At 43.6% G+C, this 27,880-nt stretch overlaps 1 protein-coding gene across 1 annotated transcript; it reads right to left on the reverse strand.

The window, feature by feature from the left end:
• Window positions 1–795: 795 nt before the first annotated feature.
• PXT1 (peroxisomal testis enriched protein 1) lies at window positions 796–26,259 on the reverse strand. Its single transcript, XM_078369069.1, has 4 exons — window positions 26,125–26,259; window positions 25,595–25,772; window positions 10,776–10,906; window positions 796–1,034 (listed from the first exon to the last, which is right to left on the reverse strand). The coding sequence occupies exons 2-4, from the start codon at window positions 25,761–25,763 to the stop codon at window positions 930–932; spliced, it is 405 nt and encodes a 134-aa protein (XP_078225195.1). The 5' UTR covers window positions 25,764–25,772; window positions 26,125–26,259; the 3' UTR covers window positions 796–929.
• Window positions 26,260–27,880: the final 1,621 nt, after the last annotated feature.

Here is a 27,880-nt window from a genome sequence, read left to right on the forward strand (position 1 = left end):
TCATAACCCTTTCAGGCTGGCATGGAAACACCCTTCTAGAAGGCAGGACTGTTGGCCAAGGACTAAGCACTCCCGATTTTAAGCAGGCAAGCATAAAAGAGGATGGCAGAGCAGGGATAGACACCTTCCGGCAGGGCTGAGTGGTTGAGGAAGACTTGAAGGAGGTCACAGAGGAGTGAGAGGATCAAAGGTGAGGAAGGAACATAATGTTGTAGAATCAGAGCCTGAGGAGGATCTGGAAACACCCATCGCTGCTGCTGGTGGTGGTGGTGGGGCCTCTAGGCATGGAAATGGGAAGGTAGATGGATGAGCCATTTGTTGGATTTGAGTATTAGATGGAAATGGGAAGGTAGATGGATGAGCCATTTGTTGGATTTGAGTATTAGAGACAAACGTTTCCTTTCCATTTTCCAGAGGGGGTTGGAGCCAGGATTGGGGCGGGGAGGTGACATGTCACTGAGAAGGAGAAGCTGGCACTGCAGATCTGGACATGAGTAACAAGAGTGGAGCCAACATGTCAGCAGAGGGCATGGTGCTCAGGGAGTGGCCCAGGAGCAAGTGCCCATTTCTGTGATCTTTAGTTTGAGGATGAGGGTCTATTTCATTCCTGAAAGGAAATGCTCAAGGTTTCCTCACAAGGCGCCCTGGGGCCATCCATGGCACTGGCATTTTGTGGACAGCAAGGCTTCCTGGGCTCCTAATTACTCCCTGGGTTTTTACCATGACGTGATCACAGACATCTCATAGCTAGCTCCTCTGAAGCAACAAATGGCTCCTGTGCCCGCAGTTCTTCAGCAAACCAGGTGTAGACCAACAGTGATGGGTACAAAGAGAGGGAGATGGAGAAGGGTGTTCTTCCCATCTGTCCCAGTGGGATTTATGCTTCTCAGAGGGTAGAAAGAAAACAGAACTTGACCTTTATATTCCTTTTACAGCAAATGGTTGTTCCAGAAAAAATGCAGCAACACCTGAACTCTTCTAAAGAAAAAGAAGACAAAATGATCTAGTGCATCTCTGCCATCCTGTTGAAGATCCTAATTGAAAAAAGGGAGAGAGAGAGAGAGAGAGAAAGGTTTTTTTAAAAAGTGATAGAATAATCCAAAGTTAAAAATTCAGCACAATAGGAAATAGTAATTCAATCCATGCCACAAACAAGCTTCCTGAGTTGCTTTAAGAATTGTATGAGCTGAAGGACAGTACCTTCCATGTGCCCATATCTTCACATCGCCTTGGAAGTTTGCCTCTGGACATATTTTCCTGTCTGGTCATCTTTCCCATCTGGCCTCAAACTCCTGGGCTCAAGTGATTCTCCCACCTCAGCCTCCCCAGTAGTTAGGACCAAAGATGCACACCATCATGTCTGGCTAATTTTGTACAGACAGGGTCTCACTATGTTGCCTAGGCTGGTCTCAACAAATTGGGGCTCTTTTCAGGGTTGATAACCTATTCACCGGGCTTCCCAGAACACTTTCCTAGTCCTCTCAAAGAGGTGAGTGAGTTTGCCTTGAGGCTAGAAGAATGTAGAGAAGCCTGGGCATGGTGACTCCCGCCTGTAGTTCCAGCACTTTGGGAGGCTAAGGCAGGCAAATGGCTTGAGCTTAGGAGTTTGAGACCAGCCTGGGCAACATGACGAAACCCCATCTTTAGAAAAAAGTAGCCAGGAGTAGTGGCACACACGTGTAGTCCCAGCTACTCAGGAGTTTCTCTCTGGAACGCCACTGCTTCTCCTGAAATATCTAGGACAGTAATTCATAGGGTTAATGGCAGAGGTGGGAGCATCACCTGAGTCTGGGAGGTCGAGGCTGAGTGAGCTGTGATTGTGCCACTGCACTCCAGCCCGGGCAACAGACGGAGATCCTGTCTCAAAAAATAATGATTAGTAATTTCTAGACTTAGATGGGCAAAGATGTTAGGTGAAAATTAAGTATTTTGGAGCAGAAAGTAACAACTGTTTACGTCGGAACATCAGAAAAAGAAGACTGTGGGTCAGACACAAATGCTCCCCCACCCTGCCCCTACGGTCTGTTCTCAGCACAGCCCCCTCCATGGACTGTTGAAATGCGGCTCCTCGGTTCAGTGCAATCCGATGACTTCACCTCACTTAGAATAAAAGTCCTTGCGGTGACCTCAAGGCCCTACCTAATCCACCCACCACCCACCCTTCTGACCATATCTTCTATGACTTTATCCCTCACTCAGCTTCAGCCACACTGGCCTCCTTGCCATTCTTCAAACACGTGAGACACACTCCTGCCCCAGATGCTTTGCTGCCCTCCTGCCTCCCATCCTCTGCCTCTTCCCCCATATCCACAGCTCAGTCCCACACTTCTTTTAAGGTTTTCCTCAGAAGTCACCTTCTTGGTGACTCACACCTGTAAGTACTTTGGGAGGCTGAGGCTGATGGATCACTTGAGTCCAGGAGTTTGACACCAGCCTGGCCAACATGGTGAAACACAACCTCTACTAAAAATACAAAAATAGCCGAGTGTGGTGGCACATGCCTGTAATCCCAGCAACTCGAGAGGCTGAAGCATGATAATTACTTGCACCTGGGAGGCAGAAGTTGCAGGGACGACTTTGTGCCATGGCATTCCAGCCTGGGTGACAAAGTGAGACTATGTCTCGGGGAAAAAAAGTCACCTTCTCAGTGAGGCCTTCCCTTAACATCACTACTTAAAATTGCAAACCTCAACACTCCTTATTCTTTTCCTTGCTTAATTTTCCTCCAAAGAATCTATCACTCTCTGATAAACTACATACTTTATTTGTGTAGATACTTTTTGTCTCCCTTACAAACTCCATGAGATCAGGAATATTGTCTCTTGATCACTCCAATATCTCCAGTACTTAAACAGAGCCTAACATGCAGCAGGTGCTTAATAAAAGTTGAATAAATGAATGAAGGAAGGAATGAAAAACCATTAGCAGTAGGCTAAGGAGCTTAGACTTTGTCCTGTTAGTAACTGAAAATCATTAAAGGATGTTGATATCAGCTAGGAAAACAGAATGAATTTTCTTTCAACATGGCAGACAAGAAAAAGTATAGAACACTGAGTCAGATGCTCATATTTAAATTCCAGTTTTGCCACTTAGAATCTAAGTGACCTTAGATAAGTTTTGTAATCTCTCTGAAACCCCACTGCCTCTCCTGAAATAACTATGACAGTAATTCATAGGGTTATTGGGAGAATTAAATGAAACATGTACAAGTGTCTCAAACAATACCTGGAAAAAAAATTTTAATAAATGAGTTTCCCTCCCTTCTTTCTAACAAACTGAGAAATTCCTTATGCATTATGATAATAGTCAGATTCCTAGAGGAAACAGATGGCACACCCAAATTAGGCTAATTTGAGGTGAGTTGAATAAAGAGACTCTACAAAGGTGTAGAGAAACCACAGAGGATGGTGCAGTACCCAGACCCAATAAGAACAGAGTTGTCACCACTCCTAAGGGCCAAGGGACAGGGAGGGAACAGTTTCCAGAACCCAGAAAGAGAGAAAAATTTCAAAGGCATATTTAAAATTCCAAAAGTAATGAGAACCCTAACTGTTTTAAAACATGCTTTATATCTAGAAAAAGTACATGTACTGGATTTAAATTAAAAAAAAAAAAACACTGGTTAAAAAAAAAAGCAGATACTTGAACCAAAAATAACCCCATACAACTCAATAGCAAAACGGAAGTTTGGTTTTTTGTTTTTCAGATTCAGGGTCTCCTTCTGTCACCCATGTTGAAGTGCAGTGACACACTCATAGCTCACGGCAGCCTCGAGTCCCTGCGCTCAAGCAATCCTCCTACCTCAGCCTTCCAAGTAGCTGGACTACAGGCACACACCACCACACCTGGCTAATTTTTTAAAAAATTGTTTTGTAGAGACAGGTGTATCACTATGTTGCCCAGGCTGGTCTCAAACTCCTGGCCTCAGCCTCCCAAAGTGCTGGGATTACAGGTGTGAGCCACTGTGCCTGGCCTAAAAGATGTTATTTTGAGAAACGCAGAACACTTTTGAAAAGACAGAGCACTTGCTTAAGTAAAAAGAACAAGAGAGCCAAAAATGTGGCAGCTCAAGAACAATCCACTTAGCAGATAAAAATATAACTTGATGAGCTGCTTGACAGGCAGTTCCAAGAACAAGAATAAGTTTCTTTAAATACATCAACGGCAGGAAGCCATCTAGAGAATTGATGTGACTGCTTGATTAAAGAGTACAAAAGGGCCCCAGCAGCTAAGTATGGCGACCACCACGGAGCAGTGGGTGCTGGTGGAGATGGTACAGGCGCTCTACGAGGCTCCTGCTTACCATCTTATTTTGGAAGGGTTTCTAATACTCTGGATAATCAGACTTCTTTTCTCTAAGACTTACAAATTACATGAACGATCTGATCTTATAGTCAAGGGAAAGGAAGAACTGACTGAAGAGTAGCAACCAGAACCTCTTGTTCCTCCTGTCCCAAAAGACCATCCTGCCCCTCAACTACAACATCGTTTCAGGTTAAGTGAGCACCTCGTCTTTGAGAACCTTCTCTTGAGACAGCTCTCTTTGGTTCCACAACTCTTCTATCTACTTTTTGTGGCCTTGCACCCGTGGCTGCGTCCGCCTCCTCCACAGTGGCATAAGTGAAGAACCCAAAGCCCCTGGAGCGCTTGGTGTTTGGATCTCTCATTACCACACAGTCCGTGAGCGTTCCCCATTGCCCAGAATGGCTCCTCAGGCTGTCATTTGTTGTTTCAAAGCTCAACCCTCCAATGAAGAACTTCCTCAGCTGTTTGGCTCTTTAGGAGACTCTGACTTAGACATGATCACAGGGAGCAGAGACTTTAATGATGCTTCTTCAGTGGCCTTCACGGGCAGAAATGACTATTAATTTTTTTTTTTTTTTGAGACAGAGTTTCACTCTTGTTACCCAGACTAGAGTGCAATGGCACGATCTCGGCTCACCACAACCTCTGCCTCCTGGATTCAGGCAATTCTCCTGCCTCAGCCTCCTGAGTAGCTGGGATTACAGGCACATGCCACCATGCCCGGCTAATTTTTTTGTGTTTTTAGTAGAGACGGGTTTCACCATGTTGACCAGGATGGTCTTGATCTCTTGACTTCCTGATCCATCCGCCTCGGCCTCCCAAAGTGCTGGGATTACAGGAGTGAGCCACCGTGCCCGGCTATTAATTATTTTTGACATGGAGTTTCGTTCTTGTTGCCCAGGCTGGTGTGCAATGGTACGACCTCAGCTCACCACACACTCTGCCTTCTGGGTTCTAGCGATTCTCCTGCCTCACCCTCCAAAGTAGCTGGGATTACAAGCATGTGCCATCATGCCTGGCTAATTTTGTATTTTTAGTACAGATGCGGTTTCTTCATGTTAGTCAGCTGGTCTTCAACTCCCAACCTCAGGTGATCCACTCGCCTTGGGCTCCCAAAGTGCTGGGATTACAGGGGTGAGCCACTGTGCCCAGCCATAGATATCAATTTTTACTCAATTCTTGGTGTGGTCAAAAGTGAAGGGCCGGGCAGGATGAGGGGCCCAGCAGCCACGTGGGCCAAGTCAGAGGTAGGAGGAGGAGCTGGGACCTGTGACATGTAGGTGGCCTGGGGTAGGGAGTCTCAGCAGGTGGGGAGACATCAGGTCAGGCTGGCTGGCACTGCAGTTTACCATATCTTTTTTATCCTCCCATGTAGTATTTTCAGTCTCCTGGATTGTGGTGTTCTACCTCATGCCCCCATGTTGTCCGTGAATCCTTCTAGGGATAGGTGGGGACGTTTAGCGGGTGAGTGTTGTGGTCTATTTAAGGGTGTTCCAGGCCGAACGCCATGGCTCACACCTGTAATCCTAGCACTTTGGGAGGCTAAGGTGGGCAGATTGCTTGAGCCCAGGAGTTTGAGACCAGGCTGAGCAACATGATGAAATCCTGTCTCTACAAAAAAAAATTAGCCAGGTGTGGTGGTGGGCAACTGTGGTCCCACATACTCTGGAGGCCTACATGGGCTAACTGCTTGAACCTGGGAAGTTGAGGCTGCAGTGAGATAGTGCCACTGCACTCCAAACTGGGCAACAGAGTTTTTACTCAATTCTTGGTGTGGTCAAAAGTGAAGGGACGGGCAGGATGAGGGGCCAAAAATAAAATAAAAATAAAAATAAAAGCTATTCTAAAGTGCAAGTTTGTAGGTTTGTAGTACAGAACAAAATATATTTAAATGTCTAGGTCAAAACTAGCTTTGTAAAGTTCTGCAAAAAAAGCTGGAGCAGGCATAAGGATAGCCATAGACATCAATGGAACAGAATTGAGAATACAGAAATAAACCCTCATATTTACAGCCAATTGGTTTTCAACAAGGGTGCCAATGATGGTGATGGCTGCTGCCCTCACGCCAGCTGCAGCAGGAAGGCATAGCTGGGGCTGCACACTCTATGGAGCTGGTGGGAGCCCCACCTCTTCTGAGTTGGAGCAGGAGCTCCCTGGGTGCCACTGTGGCCACCCTCCCAGTCTCAGGACCCAGGCATCTCTGCAGGCTGCACCCTTGAGGACCCCAGAAAGGACCCTCCTTCTGAAGACTCAGGGGTGTCTGCTCCCACTGCTTGGCCTCTCTCTGCTCTCAGAGCCTGCTCCAATCTCTGAGTAGGGGTTGGGGCTGAGTCCCGCATAGCAGCTGGAGGCAGATTGATTCCTGGGTGGAAGGGGGTGGGTCTGCAGTGAGGCCCCACCTTCAGGCCAGGGAGGACCTGAAGGCTGGGGGCCAGGCTGTCAGTCCTGTGGACCAGAGTGGGGACTGGTGGTGCCTCTTTCAGGCCCATCCATGGCCACCCATAGACCAATTGGCATGCCCTGCCACCCCTCTGAGGTCCATAAAAGCCCTGGGCTCAGCCAGAGCTGGGCAGAGGATGTCCTTGAGACAAAGAGGGTAGAGAGACAATGGGATGATCAGCTGCAGAGAGGAGCTAACTCTCTGCTGATAGCTGAAGATGAGGGAACTACAAGTTGCAGAGAGGAGCTTCCCTCTCTACTGAGAGCTTCAGAGACAACCTGCTGGCAGAGAGGAGCCACCCTCTCCAGGGCCACCTCGCCACTGAGAGCTGCAGACATTGGGAAGACCGATTGCAAAGAGGAGCTACCCTCTCCAGGGCCTCCTCTGTGCTGAGAACTGAACACTCAATGGATGCCCTGCCTACAGAGAGGAGCTACCCACTGTGGGTCTCCTCTGAGCTGTTATAACACTCTCTAAAGCTCATCTTTGTCTTGCTTACCCTTCACTTGTCTATGTACTTCATTCCTCCTGGATGCATTCTTCCTGGATGCAGGACAAGAAGTTGGGGAAAAGATGCAATGGCCACAGAGGTTTCTATCCAGAAAATTGACACCCCAAAGATCCCGTAACAACAAGACAATTTATAGGGAAACAATAGTCTTTTCAACAAATGGTACTTCAGAGACAGTGGGATGCATCTGTAGTCCCAGCTGCTCAGGAGGTTGAGATGGGAGGACCTCTTGAGCCCAGGAATTCAAGGCCAATCTGGGCAATATAACAAGACCCCCATCTCAAACAACAAAACCCATATGGTGTTGGGACAACTGGATACCCATATGCAAAAAAAATGAAGATAGACTTTTAACTCAATTGTATATAAAAATTAACTTCAGATGGATCAAAGACCTAAATGTGATAGCTAAAACTAAAAAGCCTTTATAAGAAAACATAAGTGTAACACCCAAAGTAAATGCACTAACAGCAAAAAGAAAAGTCGATAAATTGAACTTCATCAAAACTTAAAACTTTTGTGTTTTAAAGAACACTATCAACAAACTAAAAGGACAACATACAGAATGGGATACAATATTTGCAAATGCTATATCTGATAAGGAAGGTACACCTGGAATATAAAAATGACTCCTAGGCCAAGGCAGGAGGATCATTTGAGCCCAAGAATCCAGGACCAGCCTGGACAATGTAGTGAGGCCCTGTCTCTACAAAAAATAAAATAAAATAAAAATTAAAAAATTAGCCAGGTGTGGTGCCACACGCCTGCAGTCCCAGCTACTCAGGAGGCTGAGGTGGAAGGATCAATTGAACCTGGTAGTTCAAGGCTGTGTGAGCGATGATCACAGCACTGCACTCCAGACGAGGCAACAGAGCAAGACTGTCTCAAAAACAAAAAATGACTCCCACAATAATAAAAAGATAAGTAGTCCAATTATAAATGGGCAAGGATATGAATAGACATTTCTCTAAAGAGAAAAATGATCAATAAACATATGAAAAGATGTCTATTATCCATCAGGGAAATGCAAATCAAAACCACAATGAGATACACTTCACACTCACTAGGATGGCTATAATAAAAAAGATAGTTAATAACAGCTGTTAGAAAGGATGTGGAGAAACTGGAACCCTCATACACTGCTGGTGGGCCACAGTGTATAATAGTGCAGCCACTTTGAAAAACAGTCTGGAAGTTCCTCAAAAAGCCATTCCATTCCCAGGTATGTACCCAAAATAATTAAAAACATGTCTGCACAAAAACTTAAATACAAATGTTCATAGCTTCATTATTCACAATAGCCACAAAGTGGAAACAACCCAAATATCCAGCCACTGGTGAATGGATAAGCAAAATGTGGTATATCCATACAATAGAATATTCAGCTGTAAAAAGAAGTATTGATACATGCTACAATGTGGTTAAGCCTTGAAAAAACTATGTTAAGTGAAAGAGGCTATACACAAAGCTCCATATCGTGCTATTCCACTTATATAAAATGTCCAAATAGGCAAATCCACAGAGACCCAAAGTAGATTGGGGGGGCTGGGCTTTGCACTAGCTGTTTCCTCTACCTGGAACACTTTCCCACTCCAGGTGTTCCCGTGGCTAGTAGCTCCCTCGTTTCCAGTCTCTGCTCAGATACCACCTTCCCAGAGACGCCTTCCCTGACCACCCATCCAAAGCCACTCTGCATCAGTCAGCGTGCCCTGATCCTGCTTGGAACTCGCATCCCTGTCTGACTTAGCTGTTTATTGTTCATCTGGCTTGTTAATCTGCCCCCTCCCTGCATCATTTCTATGAGGTCTGCTACTCACCCCTGTAGCCACCAATGCCTAGAACTGAGTCTGGCATATAGTAGGCACTCAATAAATATTTGTTGGCATGAAATTGGCTTATCAAATAGTTTATTTGATTGTCTATTTTCTCTATGGCTGTTTTCTCTTTATTTCCCTCTTGCTTTTTTTTTTTTTTTTTTTTGAAACAGAGTCTCACTCTGTCGCCCACACTGTGGCACAATCTCGACTCACTGCAACCTCTGCCTCCCGGGTTTAAGTGATTCTCCTGCCTCAGCCTCCCAAATAGCTGGAATTACAGGTGTGTGCCACCATGCCTGGCTAGTTTTTGTGTTTTTCAGTAGAGACGAGGTTTCACTATATTGGTTAAGCTTGTCTCGAACTCTTGACCTCAAGTGATCCACCCGCCTCGGTCTCCCAAAGTGCCGGGATTACAGGTGTGAGCCACCGCACCTGGCACCTTCTTGCTTTTATAGCATTATTGTTGAGATCTCCCATTCATATTTTGTCTTGGGGATGTTTTATTTGAGGGCAAGGCTGTGTGTTGTCCACATTTGGACCTGAGTATAAAAGAGGACACGGCACTCCCTGTGGCATGCATGATGGAGGGCAGCATGATGGAAGCTTCACCAAGAAAGCTTCACAGGATAGTTGAATCTAAGGGCAAAAAGTTGGGCTCTGAGGGGCTGCCATCCCGTCTGTCACAGAGCCCATGTGATCATTCTCTACTGCCAAATACAGGTTGCTCTGGAGAAAAAAATAAGTTAGCTATGGATTTCATCACCCCAAACAGTAATCATTAGTCTTTCCTATTTTCCCCTATTATCTCTTATAATAATCAGGAGAAACTAAGAAACCGGCAGGGGTAGGGCCGGCCTCCTTCCCTTCGGGCTGATTCAGGGAGGATAACCAAAGTCCAAGGCACAGGTTCTCCTCTCTGACTGTGCATTAGATTCACTGAGGCAGTTTTTAAAATGCCAGGTGCCCCAGCCTTACCTTGGGCCAATTAAATCAGAATTTCTCCAGGTTGGGCCCAGGCATCTGTCATTCCTAAAACTCAACAGGTGATTCCAGTTGCACCCTATTTTGAGGGTGTGGAGCAGTTTCTCACACTTCAGTGTGCACACAAATTCCCTGGGGAATGCATAAAAAGGTAGATTCTGGGCTGGGTGTGGTGGCTCATGCCTGTAATCCCAGCACTTTGGGAGGACAAGGCAGGTGGATCACGAGGTCTGAAGATCAAGACCATCCTGGCTAACACTGTGAAACCTCATCTCTACTAAAAATACAAAAAATTAGCCAGGCGTGGTGGCACTCGCCTGTAGTCCCAGCTATTTGGGAGGCTGAGGCAGGAGAATCACTTGAACCTGGAGGCAGAGGTTGCAGTGAGCCAAGATCATGCCATTGTGCTCCAGCCTGGGAAACAAGAGCGAAAGGTAGATTCTGATTCTGACTGGGTGGGCTGGGGTCTCAGACATTGCACATCTAACCAAGTGATGTTGATGCTGCCAGTCCACAGACCACAATCTGAGCAGCAAGTATGAGATTCAATGCCAGCTTTGAATTCAGGTTCACAATGTTTAGATCGAATATTTGGTAATCCAGACAGTATTAATCCATGAATTTCGATAATTTCTGGGTGTCTCAGATACTTGGCAGCCATAGTTTTGTTTACTCTTTCCTCCAACCTGACAGGCCCTGGCTGGGGAAAGTGGAGCCTCACCTCTGGAACCATCCTATGATCAATGCTGTCTCCAATGTGTCTCAGCTGCATGGCCAACTTGTGAATTATTTCCTCCTGGTGATGCTTCTGACCAATGCTATGCTCCTTGGGCTGAGAAGGTAGCTTATGATCTGCATTGATAGAAGAGTTCAAAAGAGATAATATCACTTAATTATCTGTAAAATCACTTACCACTAGTTACTAAAAACTGTCTTAGAAAATGAGAGGGTTGGCTGGGTGCAGTAGCTCACGGCTGTAATCCCAGCACTTTGGGAGGCCGAGGCGGGTGGATCACTTGAGATCAAGAGTTCAATACCAGCCTGGTCAACACAGCAAAATCCTGTTTCTACTAAAAATACAAAAAATTAGCTGGACGTAGTGACAGGCACCTGTAATCCCAGCTACTTGGGAGGCTAAGGCAGGAGAATTGCTTGAACCCGGGCAGCAGAGGTTGCAGAAAGCTGAGATAGCGCCATTGCACTCAGTCTGGGTGACAAGAGCAAAATCATTCTCAAAAAAAAAAATGAGACGGTTGAAATTCAGTCATTATAATAATTATCAAAAAGCAAAGCCTAACTGTTGGAATACATCAGCTCTCTCCAATAGAAATATAATTCAAGCCATATGTAATTTTAAATTTTCCAGTAGTAAAATCAGGTAAAATTAATTTTAGCAATTTATTTTACCTAAATCAATTTACTCAAAATATTATAACATTTATCAATATAAAATTATTAATGACGTATTTTACATTTTAAAATTATACCTAAGTCTTTGAAATTCAGTGTTTTTTTTTTGTACTTATAAAACGCCTTAATTTAGAGCCTAACTTTTCACTGGAAAATCTTGATCTATACTTGGATTTCATGAAGTTGACAGTTTAAAAAGTAGATTCAGGCCAGATGCCATGGCTCACATCTATAATCCCCAAACTTTGGGAGGCCAAAGTGGGAGGATCACTTGAGCCCAGGAGTTTCAGACCAGCCAGGGCAACATAGTGAGACATTGTCTCCAGGAAAAATTTAAAAATTAGCTATGCATAGTAGCTCACACCTGTAGTCCCACCTACAAAACTGAGGCTGACATGGGAGAATTGCTTGAGCCCAGGAGGCAGAGGCTGGAGTGAGCTATGATCACACCACTACACTCCAGCCTGAGCAACAGAGCAAGAGCCTGTCTCAAATAAAAAAAAATAGATTCACATATCCAGGTCATTTCAAACATACTTAAAAGGGCTCCAACAATTAAATCAAGTATCAGTTTTAAAATGTAAATTAATTGAAATTAACCAAAACTTAAAATTCAGTTCCTCAATTGCACCAGCCACATTTCAAGTGCTCATAACCAAATGTGGTTAGTAGCTATTGTATTGGACAAGCAGTAATAGATCTTTAGTTTTTCAAAATAGATTTTTCCACTATATATATATATATAATATATATATAAAATATATATTACAGTTGTATGTGTGTGTGTGTCTATATATATATATTTATATATATATATATAAAGGAAAAATCTATTTTGAATAACTATATATATATATATATTTTTTTTTTTTTAAATAGACACAGGGTCTTGCTTTGTTGCCTAGGCTGATCTTGGTCTTAACTCCTGGGTTCAAGCAATCCTCACACTTCAATCTTCCAAAGTGCTGGGATTACAGGAATGAGCCACTATGCCCAGCCCCCTTTAATATTTTTACCCACTCTCCTTGATGAGCCCTCCAAACTTTATTTGCTTCTAGCAACCAATGAGCGTTTTTAAGCAACACTGTAGGTTAACACTTGTTGGGTGCCTTGGGGAGGGCCTAAAACATACAGACAAGGTTTCTGCCCTTTAGTCACTTAGAACGAACGCATGGGTTACAGATGATACAATTCCCAAGTGCTTTAGGACTACAGAAGAGAAGGAAATAAATTTGGGCTAAAGTAGATGTAAGTATGGTTTCATAGAGAAAGCAAGAGTTGTGCTGGATCTGTTTCATTTCAATAAAATTGGAGGACCTTTGATTTCAGGCCTGTCCTCAAAGAGTCCAATGGGAGAGAGACACAAACTATGATTCAACATGTTAGAGTAAGAACAAGGTTTGCACAGAGGGGTCAGGAAGACATACCAAACAAAGTAGATGATACATGAGTCGAGTCTTAAAGGATGAAGGATAACTAAGAATTAGCCTGGAGAAGATACAGATTGGGGAAGGACCAGCTGGGAGAGTGCAAACAAGACATTCCAGGCAGAAGGATCAGGCTTGCGGGTGACAGGGAGGTTTTATGCACAAACTCTAAGTGGTGCTGTTGTTGAAAGGCAGGGGCATAGGAGACAAAGCTAATAGAGAAGGCACAAGAACAGGATTGAACTTTATCCAGTAGAGATAAAGGGGAGCTCCCTGAGGGGAGGCTTGTTAAAACTCCCAATGCTGAGGCCTCTCTCCACTCCAGTGAAATCAGAAGGCTTGGTGGCTGGACCAAGCATCAGTCCTTTTTTTTTTTTTTTAAGACACAGTTTCATTCTGTTGCCAAGCAGTAGTGGTATCTCGGCACCACCACACCCAACTGATTTTTGTATTATTAGTAGAGATGGGGTTTCACCATCTTGGCCAAGCTGGTCTCAAACTCCTGACCTCAAGTGATCCGCCCACCTCAGCCTCCCAAGTGTCGGGATTACAGATGTGAGCCACTGCGCCTGGCCAGTATTTTCTTTAAGCTCCATAGGTGATTCCCATGTGCAGCCAGGTTTGAGGATTGATGGTTTAGAAAGGTTGAGTAAGTTGCCTAGGGTTTGAAAGCCAGTGAATGTGAGAGTCGGGATTAAAACTCAAGTCTGTCTGGCTGCCAAGCCCATGCACTTAACCTTAGCACGGACCCTGAACTAAAGTAGTACTAATAGGGAGGTAATAGTGGAAACAGATTATATATTTAGGAAACAGAATAGGCTGGGATTTAGTATTAGAAGGGAAAGGGAGGAAAAGGGAAACTCCCACTTTTCAGGCTTGGGAGATTGAAATGGCAAAGGTGGCATCAGCCCATATAGAGAATGGGGTGGAGAGAGGGCAGGTGTGGAAGGCAGAGGAGGCCAGTAAAAAGAGAAGGAAGAAAACTTGAGTTCATTTGGAAATTTTAGGTACGACTAGGCATGGTGGCTCACATCTTTAATCCCAGCACTTTGGGAGGCCAAGGCAGGCAAATTGCCTGAGCTCAGGAGACCAGTCTGGGCAATATGGTGGAACCCCATCTCTACCAAAAATACAAAAAGTTAGCTAGGCATGGTGGCACACGCCTGTAGTCCCAGCTACTTGGGAGGTTGAGGTGAGAGGATTATTTGAGCCTGGAGGTTGAGACTACAGTGAGCTGAGCTGATATTGTGCCACTGCACTCCAGCCTGAATGACAAAGAGAGAGACCCTGTCTCAAGATAAATAAATAGGCTGGGTGCAGTGGCACCCGCCTATAATCCCAGCACTTTGGAAGGCTAAGGTGGGTAGATCACCTGAGGTCAAGAGTTCAAGATTGGCCTGATCAACATGGTGAAATCTCATCTCTACTAAAAATACAAAAATTAGCTGGGCATGGTGGTAGGGGCCTGTAATCCCAGCTACTCAGGAAGCTGAGGCAGGAAAATCGCTTGAACCCAGGAGGCAGAAGTTGCAGTGAACTGAAATTGCACCATTGCACTCTAGCCTAAGCAACAGAGCAAGACTCCATCTCAAAAAATAAAAATAAACAAATAAATTTTAGGTAATTTTATGATATTTTAGCAAGCATTTGGATAACATTTGAAGCACAGAGGATGTAGAATTTAAGATAAAGATTTTAAGAGTCATTGGAATTGGGGAAAGTCCATTTATTTTAAAAAAAGCAAAAGAAAAAGAAATTTTTTTTAAATAAAAAAGAGTCATTATTCATTCTTTATTCAAGAACAATGTAAGAGAGTGATTGTGATTGAGGAAGAGTTTATACAGGTGATGACAGAATCTCTAGATAAGACAGATGGTTAACAAGCTAAGCAAAGGAACAAAAGTTCACAGAAATGACTCAGAAGAATCATCAAAGAGGTAAAAGGGGCCAGGAAAATGGTGTCAGGAAAGGCATCTTTCAAGCCTTGTTGAAAATTTGTTTTTAAAATGTTTTAATGGGCTCTGTTACTTGGTTAACTACAGTATAAGAACACAGCCATGGGGGACATAACTGTATTTCAGTCAACCCACAGATCACGTATACAATGGTGGTCCAATAAGATTATAATGAAGCTGAAACATTCCTATCACCTAGTGACATCATCAATGCGTTACTCATGTGTTTGGTGATGTTGATGTAAACAAACCTATTGTACCGCCAGTCACTCAAGCAATCCTCCCACCTTAGCTTCCTGAGTAGCTGGGACCACAGGTGCATACCACCACACCCAGCTAATTTTTGTATTTTTTTGTAGAGATGAGGTCTTGCCATCTTGCCCACGCTGGTCTTGAACTCCTGAGCTCAAGCAATCCACCTGCCTTGCCCTCCCAAAGTGCTGAGATTATAGATAGGCACCACTGTGCCTGGCCTGTTATTTTAGAGTATTCTCCTTTAGTAATTAAAAAAAAAATGTTAACTGAAAACAGCCTCAGGCAGGTTCTTCAGGAGTTATTTCAGAAGAAGGCATTGTTATCATAGGAGATGACAGCTCCATGCATATATTGCCCCTGAAGACCTTCCCATGGGACAAGATACGGAGGTAAAAAAGAGTGATATTGATGAGCCTGACCCTGTGTAGGCCTAGGCTAATATATGTGTTTGTGTCTCAGTTTTTAGCAAAAAGTTATCAAAGTAAAACACAAAATAAAAAATTTTAATAGAAAATATCTTGCTGGGAATGGTGGCTCATGCCTATAAACCCACCACTTTTGGATGCTGAGGCAGGTGGATCACCTGAGGTCAGGAGTTCGAGACCAGCCTGGCCAACATGGTGAAAACGCATCTCTATTAATAATACAAAAATTGACCGGGCGCGGTGTCTTACACCCATAATCCCAGCACTTTGGGAGGCCGAGGTGGATGGATTGCTTGATCAGGAGTTCAAGACCAGCCTGACCAACATAGTGAAACCTCATCTCTATTAAAAATACAAAAATTAGCCAGGCGTGGTGGCACAGATAAATATATTATGTATATAATATCAATAAAAAATAATAATAAGCCCAGCTGCAGTGGCTCATGCCTGTAATCCCAACACTTTGGGAGGCTGAGATGAGTGGACTGCTTGAGTCCAGGAGATTGAGACCAGCCTGGGCAATACAGTGAGACTCCCATCTGTACAAAAAAAATTTAAAAATTAGCCAGATATGGTGGCATGGGCCTATAGTCCTTGATACTCAGGAGGCTGTGGCAAAAGAATAAATTGAGCCCTGGAGTTCAAGGCTACAGTGAATTAAGATCATGCCACTGCTCTCCAGCCTGAGAAACAGGGTGAGATCTTTTCTCTAAAAAAAATAAAAATAAAAAATACGTGAGAGTTCAATAAAGACATTTGCACACATGCAAGGACTCAGCAACTTTCTTCCCATACACCATTTGTTAGGAAGTCTCTTGACAAAATATTCCAGTAAAACACAATAAACAGGGTAAGATTAAATTAAGAAAGAAAAAGTCACAAGATTTAATAAAAGGTGGGTCCAATCCATGTGTAGGGAGGTCCCAGGATCTCAGTAGTGCAGTGTGCCTACAGAATAGCTAGACTGGAGCAAGAGAACAACTCTAAAAGGAAAGTTCCCAGTGGAAAGGGAGACTTGGTGGAAGTCACTGTATGGTTTAGAATTTGGGAAACTTGAGGATATAATAACTACAAATCACCCGGAGGAGGGGAGGAAAGGAAATAAGAAAGTCCAGAAAACAATAAAAGATCAGAGAGGAAGCTTCTGGTCCAAATATGAGGCAAATTAAAATGTGGCTTAAATTTATAGTTCCTTCCAAAAGAATATTCCTCTGTGTTAAAAAAGCTGGTAGTGCTTTATCTGTATAACTAGGCATAATTTTAGATGATTTTTCTCAAGGTAAAGTCATTCCAGGGCATACAGTCTACATTGCCGGTAGCCACCACCCCTAAGTCCCAGACTGTTCAGGGAATTTCAAGGAAGTATTTGAACAACGTTTTACCTTTGGAATGCTGACACAACATGGAAAAAAATGAGGTTGAAGGTACAGGAAGTCTTGGCCTCTCCACATTCTGGGCCATCTGCTTCCAGATTGGAAAATATATGTCTGCCTTTCTCAGAGACAAACCACCTCACCAGAACTCAAGGCTTCATCTCAAACTCAAAGTGACCTCTTCTTTTATCTGGGGAAAGTGGTTTCTTTTAGGAGGATTTTAGAGCATTAGCTAGTGCTTTAAATGCAATCACTTTGAAGACATAAATATTTCAAGCACAAAATCAATAGTTACGGCCCCATCTCCAAGGGCATGCCCTTTCAAAATCAAACTTACTATAGTTAAATGTTTAATTCCTAAAAATCCATAGTCTGAATAATAAATTCCAGATAATTTACTTAAATTTAGCAGGCCTACAAATCAATCTCAGGAAGGCTCAAAGTCTCTTACTAAGGACAAACTGATCCTTTAAAAAGAATTGCTGGCCCTGGCGCGGTAGCCCATGCCTGTATTCCCAGCACTTTGGGAGGCTGAGGTGCACAGATCATGAGTTCAGGAGTTTGAGACCAGCCTGGCCAACACAGTGAAACCCTGTCTCTACTAAAAATACAAAAAATTAGCTGGGCATGGTGTCAGGTGCCTGTAACCCCAGCTATTTGGGAGGCTGAGGCAGGAGAATCGCTTGAACTCAGGAGACAGAGGTTTCAGTGAGCCAAGATCATGCCACTGTACTCCAGCCTGGGCAACAGAGCTAGACTCCAGCTCAAAAAATAAAAAATATAATATAATATAATATAATATAATATTATATTATATAATAAAAATTAAAAGATTTGCTGGTATAACCCAGGATTGAAGTGTCAGAAAAGAGAACTGGTCTTGCAATAGAGATAAATGGAAATTTGCATGACAGTGGGCAGAAATTTGAGTTACCAAACTGAACTTGGCATCAATATGTGTAGACTGCTCTTCTAAGAAATGCCCTGATGAAGGAATGAGAGAATTGGCAGTAACAAGAGGAGGTGTATCAGAGCAACTTTCTTAGTTGAGTCTTGAGCAGGTTTGCAGATTGAGGAGAGGAACTAGATCAGGAGCAACAGAAAATGGGAGATACAGTAGGGCAAATTGTTGAGGTGGAGTTCCAGAAGATAAGGAGGAATAAGAATACAAATATGAGAGTTAGCTTTCAACAGGAGGAGGGTTCCCCTTCCTTTGAGACAGGACAGGAGATAAGATATGATGCTCATGTAAGGAAGTCTGGAAGAAGTGAGAGGAAGATTCAGGTATTTACCCCTGATAACATCAATTCTGTATATGAAACAGGAGACTGGTCCATCTGCTAAGAAGGAAGGAGATCTTGAAGTGATTGAAATTAGTCACTAACAGAAATAGAAAAAGTAGCCAGGTAGGGTGGCTCATGTCTGCAAACCCAGCACATTGGGAGGCCGAGGCAGGAGGATCACTTGAGCTCAGGAATTTGAAACCAGTCTGGGCAACATAGAACAAGACCCGTGTCTCTATAAAAAAAAAAAAAAAAAAAAAAAAGAAGAAGAAGAAGAAAAAATAGCCAGGTGTGATGGCACGTGCCTGTGGTCCTAACTACTCAGGATGTGGGAGGATCACTTGAACCCAGGAGCTGAAGGCTGTAGTGAGCTATGATCCCACCATTGCAATCCTGCCTGAGCAACAGACAAAAACCATATCTCTAAAAAAAAAAAAAGAAATAAATAAAAAGAAAACTGGCCAGGTGTGGTGATTTATGCCTGTAACCCCAGCATTTTGGGAGGCTGAAGAGGGCAGATCACCTGAGATCAGGAGTACAAGACTAGCCTGACCAACATGGAGAAACCTCATCTTTACTAAAAATACAAAAAACTAGCTGGTGTGGTGGCACATGCCTATAATCCCAGCTACTCGGGAGGCTGAGGCAGGAGAATTGCTTGAACCTGGGAGGCGGAGGTAATGGTGAGCCGAGATCGTGCCACTGTACTCCAGCCTGGGCAACAAGAGTGAAACTCTGTCTTGAAAAAAGAAAAGGAAAAAGAAAACTAACCAGACCCAAAGACCATCTTTATCCCTCCCCAAAACAGAGAAGAGAAAAATATGTATTTGACCTTGATGTGCATTGTCTTTCCAGCTGGCAAGGTCCTAAACTTGTACCTGAAGAAAGAAAAATTTATCCTATCCTTCTCTAGGAAATGGTTCAAGTTCTGTCTCAGTCACTTTCTGATTTCCTGTTCTTAGATTAAGTCTCAACTTCTCTGTGCATCGGTTTCCCCATTTTTATAAAGGGAACTTCTGATCATTATGACTAATCAATAATGATGTTCATAAAGTACCTACTTTACAATAAATCCTGTATTATATAAATGTCAGCTACTATCACTAGACCTGGTGTTAGACACTATACAGATACTATAATGTAAACCAAGTTTTTCGGTTTGTAACTTTTAGAACCAACTTATGGACAAAGCATGGAAGAGCTAGTTGTGGCTGGAGGCCAGAATGTAAATGTCAACCACCTCAAAAATGTAAAAATTAAAAATATATATAGAGAGAACAAATAGCAGGCTCCAGAAGACTGGGTGAAAAGAAGACATGGAAATTAGTATCTTTATCTTATAAAATGGGAGCTCATGTGACATTGCTGAAAATGGATGAAATAAGAAATAGAAGTGTAAATTATTTAAGTTTATGAAGACAACAGAGATAAACATTAAAATAATTTAACATCAAATATGAGAAAAAGAGCGGGTGTGGTATGCGCTGAACCTTATCTGTCACGTCAAGCAGTCAATGGATGATATGAATTTGATTAATCAAGAGATAATGGGCCAGGCATGGTGGCTCACTCCTGTAATCCCAGCACTTTGGGAGGCGGTGGCAGGAAGATGGCTTGAGCCCAGGAGTTTCAGATCAGCCTGGGCAACACAGGGAGACTTTGTCTCTTAAAAAAAAAAAAAAAATCAAAAACTTAGCCAGGTACTGTGGTTCATGCCTGCAGTCCTGGCTATTTGGGAGGCTAAGGTGAGAGGATCACTTGAGCCCAAGAGGTCAAGGCTGCAGTGAGCCATGACTGCACCAATACACTCCAGTCTGGGAGACACAGTGAGATTCTGTCTCATAAAAAACAGCAAAAAAGGAAATTTATTAATTCATAAATACTTGTTCAAAATGTAAATTTAAAAGTATCTCAGGGACAGGCACAATGGCACATACTTGTAATCCCAGCACTTTGGGAGGGCAAGGCAGGATCACTTGAGCCCAGGAGTTAAGACCAGCCTGGAAAACAAAGTGAGATACTGTCTCTACAAAAAATAAAAAAATTAGCTGGGCCTAACGATGCCCACCTGCGGTCACAGCTACTTGGGAGGCTGAGGCAGGAGGATCACTTGAGCCCAGAAGTTTGAGGCTGCCATGAGCTATGATCATGCCACTGCACTTCAGCTTGACCAACTGAGTAAGACTCCGTCTCCAAAAAAGCAAAACAAAACAAAACGAAACTGATTAATCTGTGAGAAGGGTTCATGAATAGAGTTAATTTTGCCACTTTTCTGTAGATTTAAAATTTTCCATGACAAATATTAGGGGAGAGAAGATATCTCAGAAAAGTTCTTAAAACGTAAATGAACTTTTTAGTTTCTACAAACTTTTTAAATATTTTAGAGATGGGGTCTTGCTACATTGCCCAGGCTGATATCAAACTCCTGGGCTCAAGCAATCCTCCCATCTCAGCCTCTAGAGTAGCTGGGATTATAGATGCAAGTCACTGCACTGGCATAGTTCATACAAACTCTTCAGACTGGTTTGCAAAGCCCTTGGAATGTATCTCAACTGATTGGTCCAGCCTCCTTACTCTTCTTTTAGAACCTTATGCTCTAACTAAATTGTATCGTTATCTGACCAAATCTTACCTCAATGATTTTTGAAAATTACTTTCTCTAAGATGCCTTTTTTGAGTTTTCCAAAATCATGTGATTTCTCACTACTTTGTATACAGTACTTTTTAGTACTATTGGGATGTATCATATACTACAACTTGTTACAATCATGGTATATTTTTCTTTTCTTTTCTTTTTTGAGACGGAGTTTCGCTCTTGTTACCCAGGCTGGAGTGCAATGGCGCGATCTCGGCTCACCACAACCTCCGCCTCCTGGGTTCAGGCAATTCTCCTGCCTCAGCCTCCAAAGTCCTGGGATTACAGGCGTGAGCCACTGCGCACAGCCCAGAGTTTGCTTCTGTTGCCCAGGCTGGAGTGTAATGGCGTAATCTTGGTTCACTGCAACCTCTGCCTCCTGGTTCAAGCGATTCTCCTGCCTCAGCCTCCCAAGGCTGGGAGTAACTGGGATTACAGGCATGCGCCACCATGCCCACTAATTGGTATTTTTAGTAGAGATGGGGTTTCTCCATGTTGGTCAGGCTGGTCTCAAACTCCCAACCTCAGGTGATCCACCCGCCTCAGCCTCCCAAAGTGCTGGGATTACAAGCGTGACCCACCATGCCTGACCATCATTGCATATTTTTCTTACACAAAACAACACAGATTAAAAAAAAAAAGAAAAGTCCGGGCACAGTGGCTCATGCCTGTAATCCCAGTACTTTGGGAGGCCGAGGCGGGTGGATCACCTGAGGTCAGGAGTTCGAGACCAGGCTGACCAACATGGAAAAACTCCATCTCTGAAAAATAAAAATAAAAAAAACAGAGACAATGCATATTAGACTTTATATTAATATGTATTATATATTAAATATTTATCGATATCTATATTAGATATGTATACTTACCTATTGGATAACACTGCCTTTAACAATCATAGGTTACAACCAAGCACTCCCTAAGAACTTGGAATTAAGAGAAGAAATGTCTTTTGAGAACTAAGGGGTAAGATTAATGTATGTTTAGTGGAAATAGGTGAGGTGGGAAGGGAGAGGCTCTCAGTTCTCCCTTGCACAAGCTGCTCCCTCTGTCTCCAACCTCCATGCCCCTTAACCCTTTCAGGTCTCCAGTCCAGGGCTGCATCTTGAGGGAAGCCTTCTCTGATCTCCCTGCTAGGTCAAATCCCCCATATGGCATCCAGACCTCTTCTTAGCACTTTTCGTGTTATATTTAACATTGAAATGTGCGATTAACTACTGTCTGCTTCCTTTACCAGACCATATGCTCCACGACTGAAGGAACTGGTACTGTTTTTTATTTATCATTGTCACCCCAGTACCTAGCACAGTGTCCGGAATATAGTAGGTCCTAGTATTTCTGGAATGAATGAACGAGTAAAAAAGAAAATGTATATCCGGAGGAGGAAGGGTTGGTGAGCTTTCGAAGGAAAAATAAGGCAAAAGTAAGCAAGGCATCTTGCTTGCAAGCAAGCACTCTTAAAGAGAAAAATAGGTTAAACTGACTCTCCACTGACTTCTAGAATTATATTTCCCATAGATACTACTTACACACACATGCACACACATTTATGTAGCCCTCTCTTATCAGTAATTGTTACACTTCTGCCCTCGTCATATTACTCCATTCCCGCACAGGAATGGTGGGCAGGGCCTCCTTTTGCTTTTACTCATCTTAGTTTCCCCAGGAGTTTCTAATTTCCCTTAAATGATGTGTATCAGAATGGTTACTCCGGACTTCCCATGACCCTCAACTTTTCAAAGAAAAAGTGGCTTTCAATTCCTCATACAAAAATTATGTATTTTCCCCGGAAGAGTTATATTTTGTGTGTAGAGCGCCCCAAAGTAACAAATAAATCTTGGCATTCCTGCCAATGAAGGGCATGAGATTTCCATTTTCAGTCTGCCTGTGTCACGGCCCCGGACTAAAGCCGCTAAGGGGAGAGGTGGACCTCCTCAATCTTCTGCTTCCTCAGTAAATTTTCCTCTGGACAGTACTTCGGCATTGTCTCAGGCGGGTCCCCGCCAGAGAACGCCGCCAGGTCCTCGGAACTACTTCGCCCACCTTAGATGGGCGGGGGACCCGGTGATATCCCTGGCTCCCGCCCACCGCTTTCCGTGGCGGGAAGCGCGCGCGCGCGCGGCCGAGCAGGTTAGGCAATGGAGGTCACGTGAGCAGGCTGTGGCCAATGGGGAGCGCAGATGGCGGCGCGGCCGGCGGCGGCCGGCGGCGGCCGGCGGCGGTCAGCGCGTAGCTGCTGGTCGCCGGCTACTGGCGGGAGTGAGAGTTAGAGAGGCCGAGTCCCCGAATTATACACCCGCGTTATTCTCTTAGTCCTTGGTTACTCTGGCGTTGTCGACGCTGTAATAACAAGTTCGTGCCCCTCACACCGCCCCCTCATTCCGCGCATCCCTCATTCCTTCAGTGGTATCATAAAGATGAAGGGGAGAAACGCGCTGCTGCCTGAACAGAAAGGCAACCTAGGGCTCCTGGGCCAGAAGTGGGAGGACATGGGAGGCAGCTCTTTATTGGGAGATCCCTGGTTTCTAATTGTTTGGCAGGCATTGAAAGCACACTGGTGGCCCACCAGACCACCAGTCACTAGTAAGAGTTGACATATAACTCGCGGACGGTAAAACGAGAGTTCTAGGCATGAAAACAAGCATGTACATTAGGTAGTGGGTTGTTACTCTTATAAATCAAGGGTAGCAGCGTTAGTAACTTCACCTGCCTCTTCTTTTATAGTGAAACTGTAATTAGGAAAGCATTTGAGGCAAATGTGGCAGCGCCCACAGAATGGAAGACAGCAGTCAGCGTCACAAGGAATCAGGATCAGGAGGTAGAGTGTGAAGACATCGGAAAGGGTTTACGATAAAATATAAGATCTTAGTGGCGACGATTGCAAAATGTTGTGAGTAACCAAAACCCACTGTACTGTGCACTTTAAAAGGGTGAACTTTATGTTAAATGAATTACGTCTCTATTTTAAAAAATAAGGTGTTCATAGATGACAGAATCTCAGACTCTGGGAAATAATTGTTGCTGAAAACGGAATTAACAAATGAAGATTCAAAATTTCAGTCAATTCAGTTATTTCTAAAAAAAAAAAAAAAAAAAAAGAAAAAAATGGATACCAAGCCGGGTGCGGTGGCTCACACCTGTAATCTCAGCACCTTGGGAGGCCAAAGAGGGAAGTCAGGAGTTTGATACCAGGCTGGCCAACATGGTGGACCTCCCCCCCACACCCCGCGTCTCTACTAAAAAGTGGCGGGCGCCCGTAATCCCAACTACTTGGGAGGCTGAGGCAGGAGAATCGCTTGAACCTGGGAGGTGGAAGTTGTGGTGAGCACAGTGAGACTGTGCCACTGCACTCCAACCTGAGACTCTCTCAAACCAACAACAAAAAAACATATTTGGTGTGGTGGCAAGCCACTATCAGGATGCTTGAAATTTCCACTTTCTCAACTGGCATGTAATTCTTTTAAAATTAGATATTAGGTTGAAATTAATATTCATAATCCCTCTCAGATATCTAGCATATATTTAATCCAAAACCTCATAAATTTACCTAACACTGTCCTTTAATGCTCTGCAAAACATAAAACTTTAATTTTCCGGCATTCTGGGACATTTAGGAATCACACATTTTTGCAAAGCAAAATTTCAAATGTATCTTTCCTACATGTTCTCTTCCCTAGTGGCAAAATCAAGAAGAAATCTAATCTGAGTGTTCCCTACCTTAATACAGGCACTATCAGGGCCAATTTAAAGACTAACTTTTTCTCGGCACTCTGGCTGGCCCATGCCTATAATCCCAGCATTTTGAGAGGTCGAGGCGGGCGGATCACCTGAGATCGGGAGTTTGAGACCAGCCTGACCAACATGGAGAAACCCTGTCTCTATTAAAAATACAAAATTAGCTGGGCATGGTGGTGCCTGCCTGTAAACCCAGCTACTCGGGAAGCTGAGGCAGGAGAATCACTTGAACCCAGGAGGTTTCGGTTACCCAAGATTGCGCCATTGCACTCCACCCTGAGCAACAAAAGTGAAACTCCGTCTCAAAAAAAAAAAAAGGCTAATTTTTACTAGAAGATAAATTTGATCTATTTTAGCCCATTTGAGATTACCTTAATTGGTTGTCACAGCAATGATTCAGGGCTAATAGAAACTAAGAGAGATTTAGTGCCATGAAGCAAAGTCACTTTTAGAGTATTGCCGCCTAAGAACTGGAATGAATAGATTTACCACTCTTTTTTTTGAGACAGAGTCTTGCTCTGTCTCCAGGCTGGAGTGCAGTGGCATGATCTCAGCTCACAGCAACCTCTGTCTCCTGGGTTCAAGAGATTCTCCTGCCTCAGCCTCCCGAGTAGCTAAGACTTCTTACAGTTAATTTTTAAATAATATATTTAATGTGGGTCGGGCATGGTGGCTCATACCTGTAATCCTAGCACTTTGGGAGGCTGATGCAGGCAGATCAATTGAGGTCAGGAGTTCAAAACCAGACTGACCAACATGGTGAAAACTGTCTCTACTAAAAATACAAAAAAATTAGCTGGGTGTGGTGGCAGGTGCCTGCAATCCCAGCTACTTGGAAGACTGAGGAAGGAGTCGCTTAAATCCGGGAGGCAGAAGTTGCAGTAAACCGAGATCATGCCCCTGCACTCCAGCCTGTCCAGCCTGGGCAACAGAGCAAGACTCGGTCTCTCTATATATAATGTGCAATTTTACGTTCTAAATATCAAGAAAAACACATGCTAAGTAAACTCTTTATCTTAATTTAATCCAAATAAAATCTTACCTGGGTTCCTTGACATGGCTGGAACAGGCTGGGAGCTGACAAGTTGGGTCATGTATGCCTTCTGAAAACTGTATTTTACCCGCAGTGATTTGCAACAATTTGTTACTTTGGGAGATGGATCGAGAATTTCTTTAGTTTGGTAAACAATGCCATCATGTTTCTTCTTCATGTTTTTTCCCTGTAGAAAAACATATTTTCAGAGTCTTTCCCCTATTTCTCAGTAAGTATTTGGTACTTCAGATGAATATTAATATTTTAACAATATCAGCAGCATTTATTCCACATATAAGAGAATTATAGATTCAAGTAGAAGGTGGATCAGAATGATCCCTAAGGTCTTTTTTCAGCTTAGTTAAACATCTTTCTAGGCTGTTGCATCCTAATCACCTATTACATCTGCCTGCATCCTTATCTCCCATTAGTCTTCCTTCTCTTTTCAAGAGCCACTTTCCATCAAGGGAAGAGTCTAAACTGGTACACTGAGAAAAAGAGAGACACATTGGTATAGCCAAAGTAAAACAGATAAAAACCTAGAGAGGTGGAGAGGGGTGGAGATCGAATACAGCACACTCTGTCCTGTTTCCTCCCCAAAACAATTATCATAGTCCTCTTGGATCCTTCATACACACACATTCCATCTCTGCAGACAGCAATGAAGATTGTTCTTCTGCCCATGTGTCAGAGCCAGATCAGCCTTGGATGAACTGATCAAATTATTGAAATTCCTAAATGAACAAAGTTGATAATCAGGATGCAGCTACCAGGAGAGGTTCTTACCCAAAAGAGCCAGCTGACAGCTTTACCCATCAGCCCATTGTAAAACTGTCATTTTGTACTAGTTATTCATGTGACATTGCTAGACAACTGAAAATAAAATATCTAACCACAGCCTTTTAAATTAAACTATCAAGAATATTGGATTCTATTTTCCCCAAGTAGATTTTTATTATAATCTCCCCAAAACAATACTGCAGGATAATAGGTATTTATTGAAAATAATTAATGATAATTATACTTTTCATCTAAAACTTTTTTTTCTTTGAGACAGAGTCTCTCACTCTGTCACCCAGGCTGCAAGAGTGCATGGCGCCATTTCGGCTCACTGCAACCTCCGCCTCCCAGGTTTAAGCGATTCTCCTGCCTCAGCCTCCCAAGTAGCTGGGATTACAGGTGCATACCACCACGCCCAGCTAATTTTTGTATTTTTAGTAGAGACAGGGTTTCTCACCAAGTTGGCCAGGGTGGTCTTGAACTCCTGACCTCAAGTGATCCACCCACCTCGGCCTCCTAAAATGTTGTGATTGCACACATGAGCCACTGTGCACAGCCTAAAACTTATTTTAGAATGTATATCAGGACCAGGAGCGGTGTGGCTTATGCCTGGAATCCCAGCACTTTGGGAGGCCGAAGTGGGCCACTCGCTTGAGCTGAGGAGTTTGAGAACAGCCTGGACAACATTGTGAAATCTGGTCTCTATAAAAAAATATACAAATTACCCTAGTGGTGGCACACGCCTGTAATCCCAGCTACTTTGGGAGGCTGAGGTGGGAGAATCACTTAAGCCCGGAACACGGCTGCAATGAGCCGTGTTCATGCCACTGCATTCCAGTCTGGGGGACAAAGTGAGACCCTGTCTCAAAATAGAAAGATATATATACATACATATGTGTATATATGCCAGAAAAAAAACACTATACTCTTTTATGTAACTGCTAGTATAATTGGATAATTACCAGGCCAGGTGTGGTGGCTCACTCTTGTAAACCCAGCACTTTGGGAGGCAGAGGCAGGTGGTCCATTTGAGGTCAGGAGTTTGAGACAGCCTGGTCAACGTGGTGAAAACCCATCTCTACTAAAAATGCAAAATTTAGCTAGGCATGGTGGTGCATGCCTGTAATCCCAACTACTTGGGAGACTAAGGCCGGAGAATCACTTGAGCCTAGGTGGCAGATGTTGCAGTGAGCCAAGATCATGCCACTGCATTCTAATCTGGGTGACAGAGTGAGACCTTGTCTCAAAAAAAAAAACAAAAAAACAAACCTGCATAATTACCCTTAAGAAATGCTGGACCTGGTCGGGCACAGTGGCTCATGCCTGTAATCCCAGCACTTTGAGAGGCCAAGGTGGGCGGATTAAGAGATTGGGAGGTCAAGAGATTGAGACCATCCTGGCCAACATGATGAAATCCCATCTCTACTAAAAATACAAAAATTAGCTGGGCTTGGTGGTGTGCGCCTGTAGTCCCAGCTACTCAGAAGGCTAAGGCAGGAGAATAACTTGAACCCA

The sequence above is a fragment of the Callithrix jacchus genome, chromosome 4 (genome assembly GCF_049354715.1).
Source record: "Callithrix jacchus isolate 240 chromosome 4, calJac240_pri, whole genome shotgun sequence".
Lineage (NCBI taxonomy): Eukaryota > Metazoa > Chordata > Mammalia > Primates > Cebidae > Callithrix > Callithrix jacchus.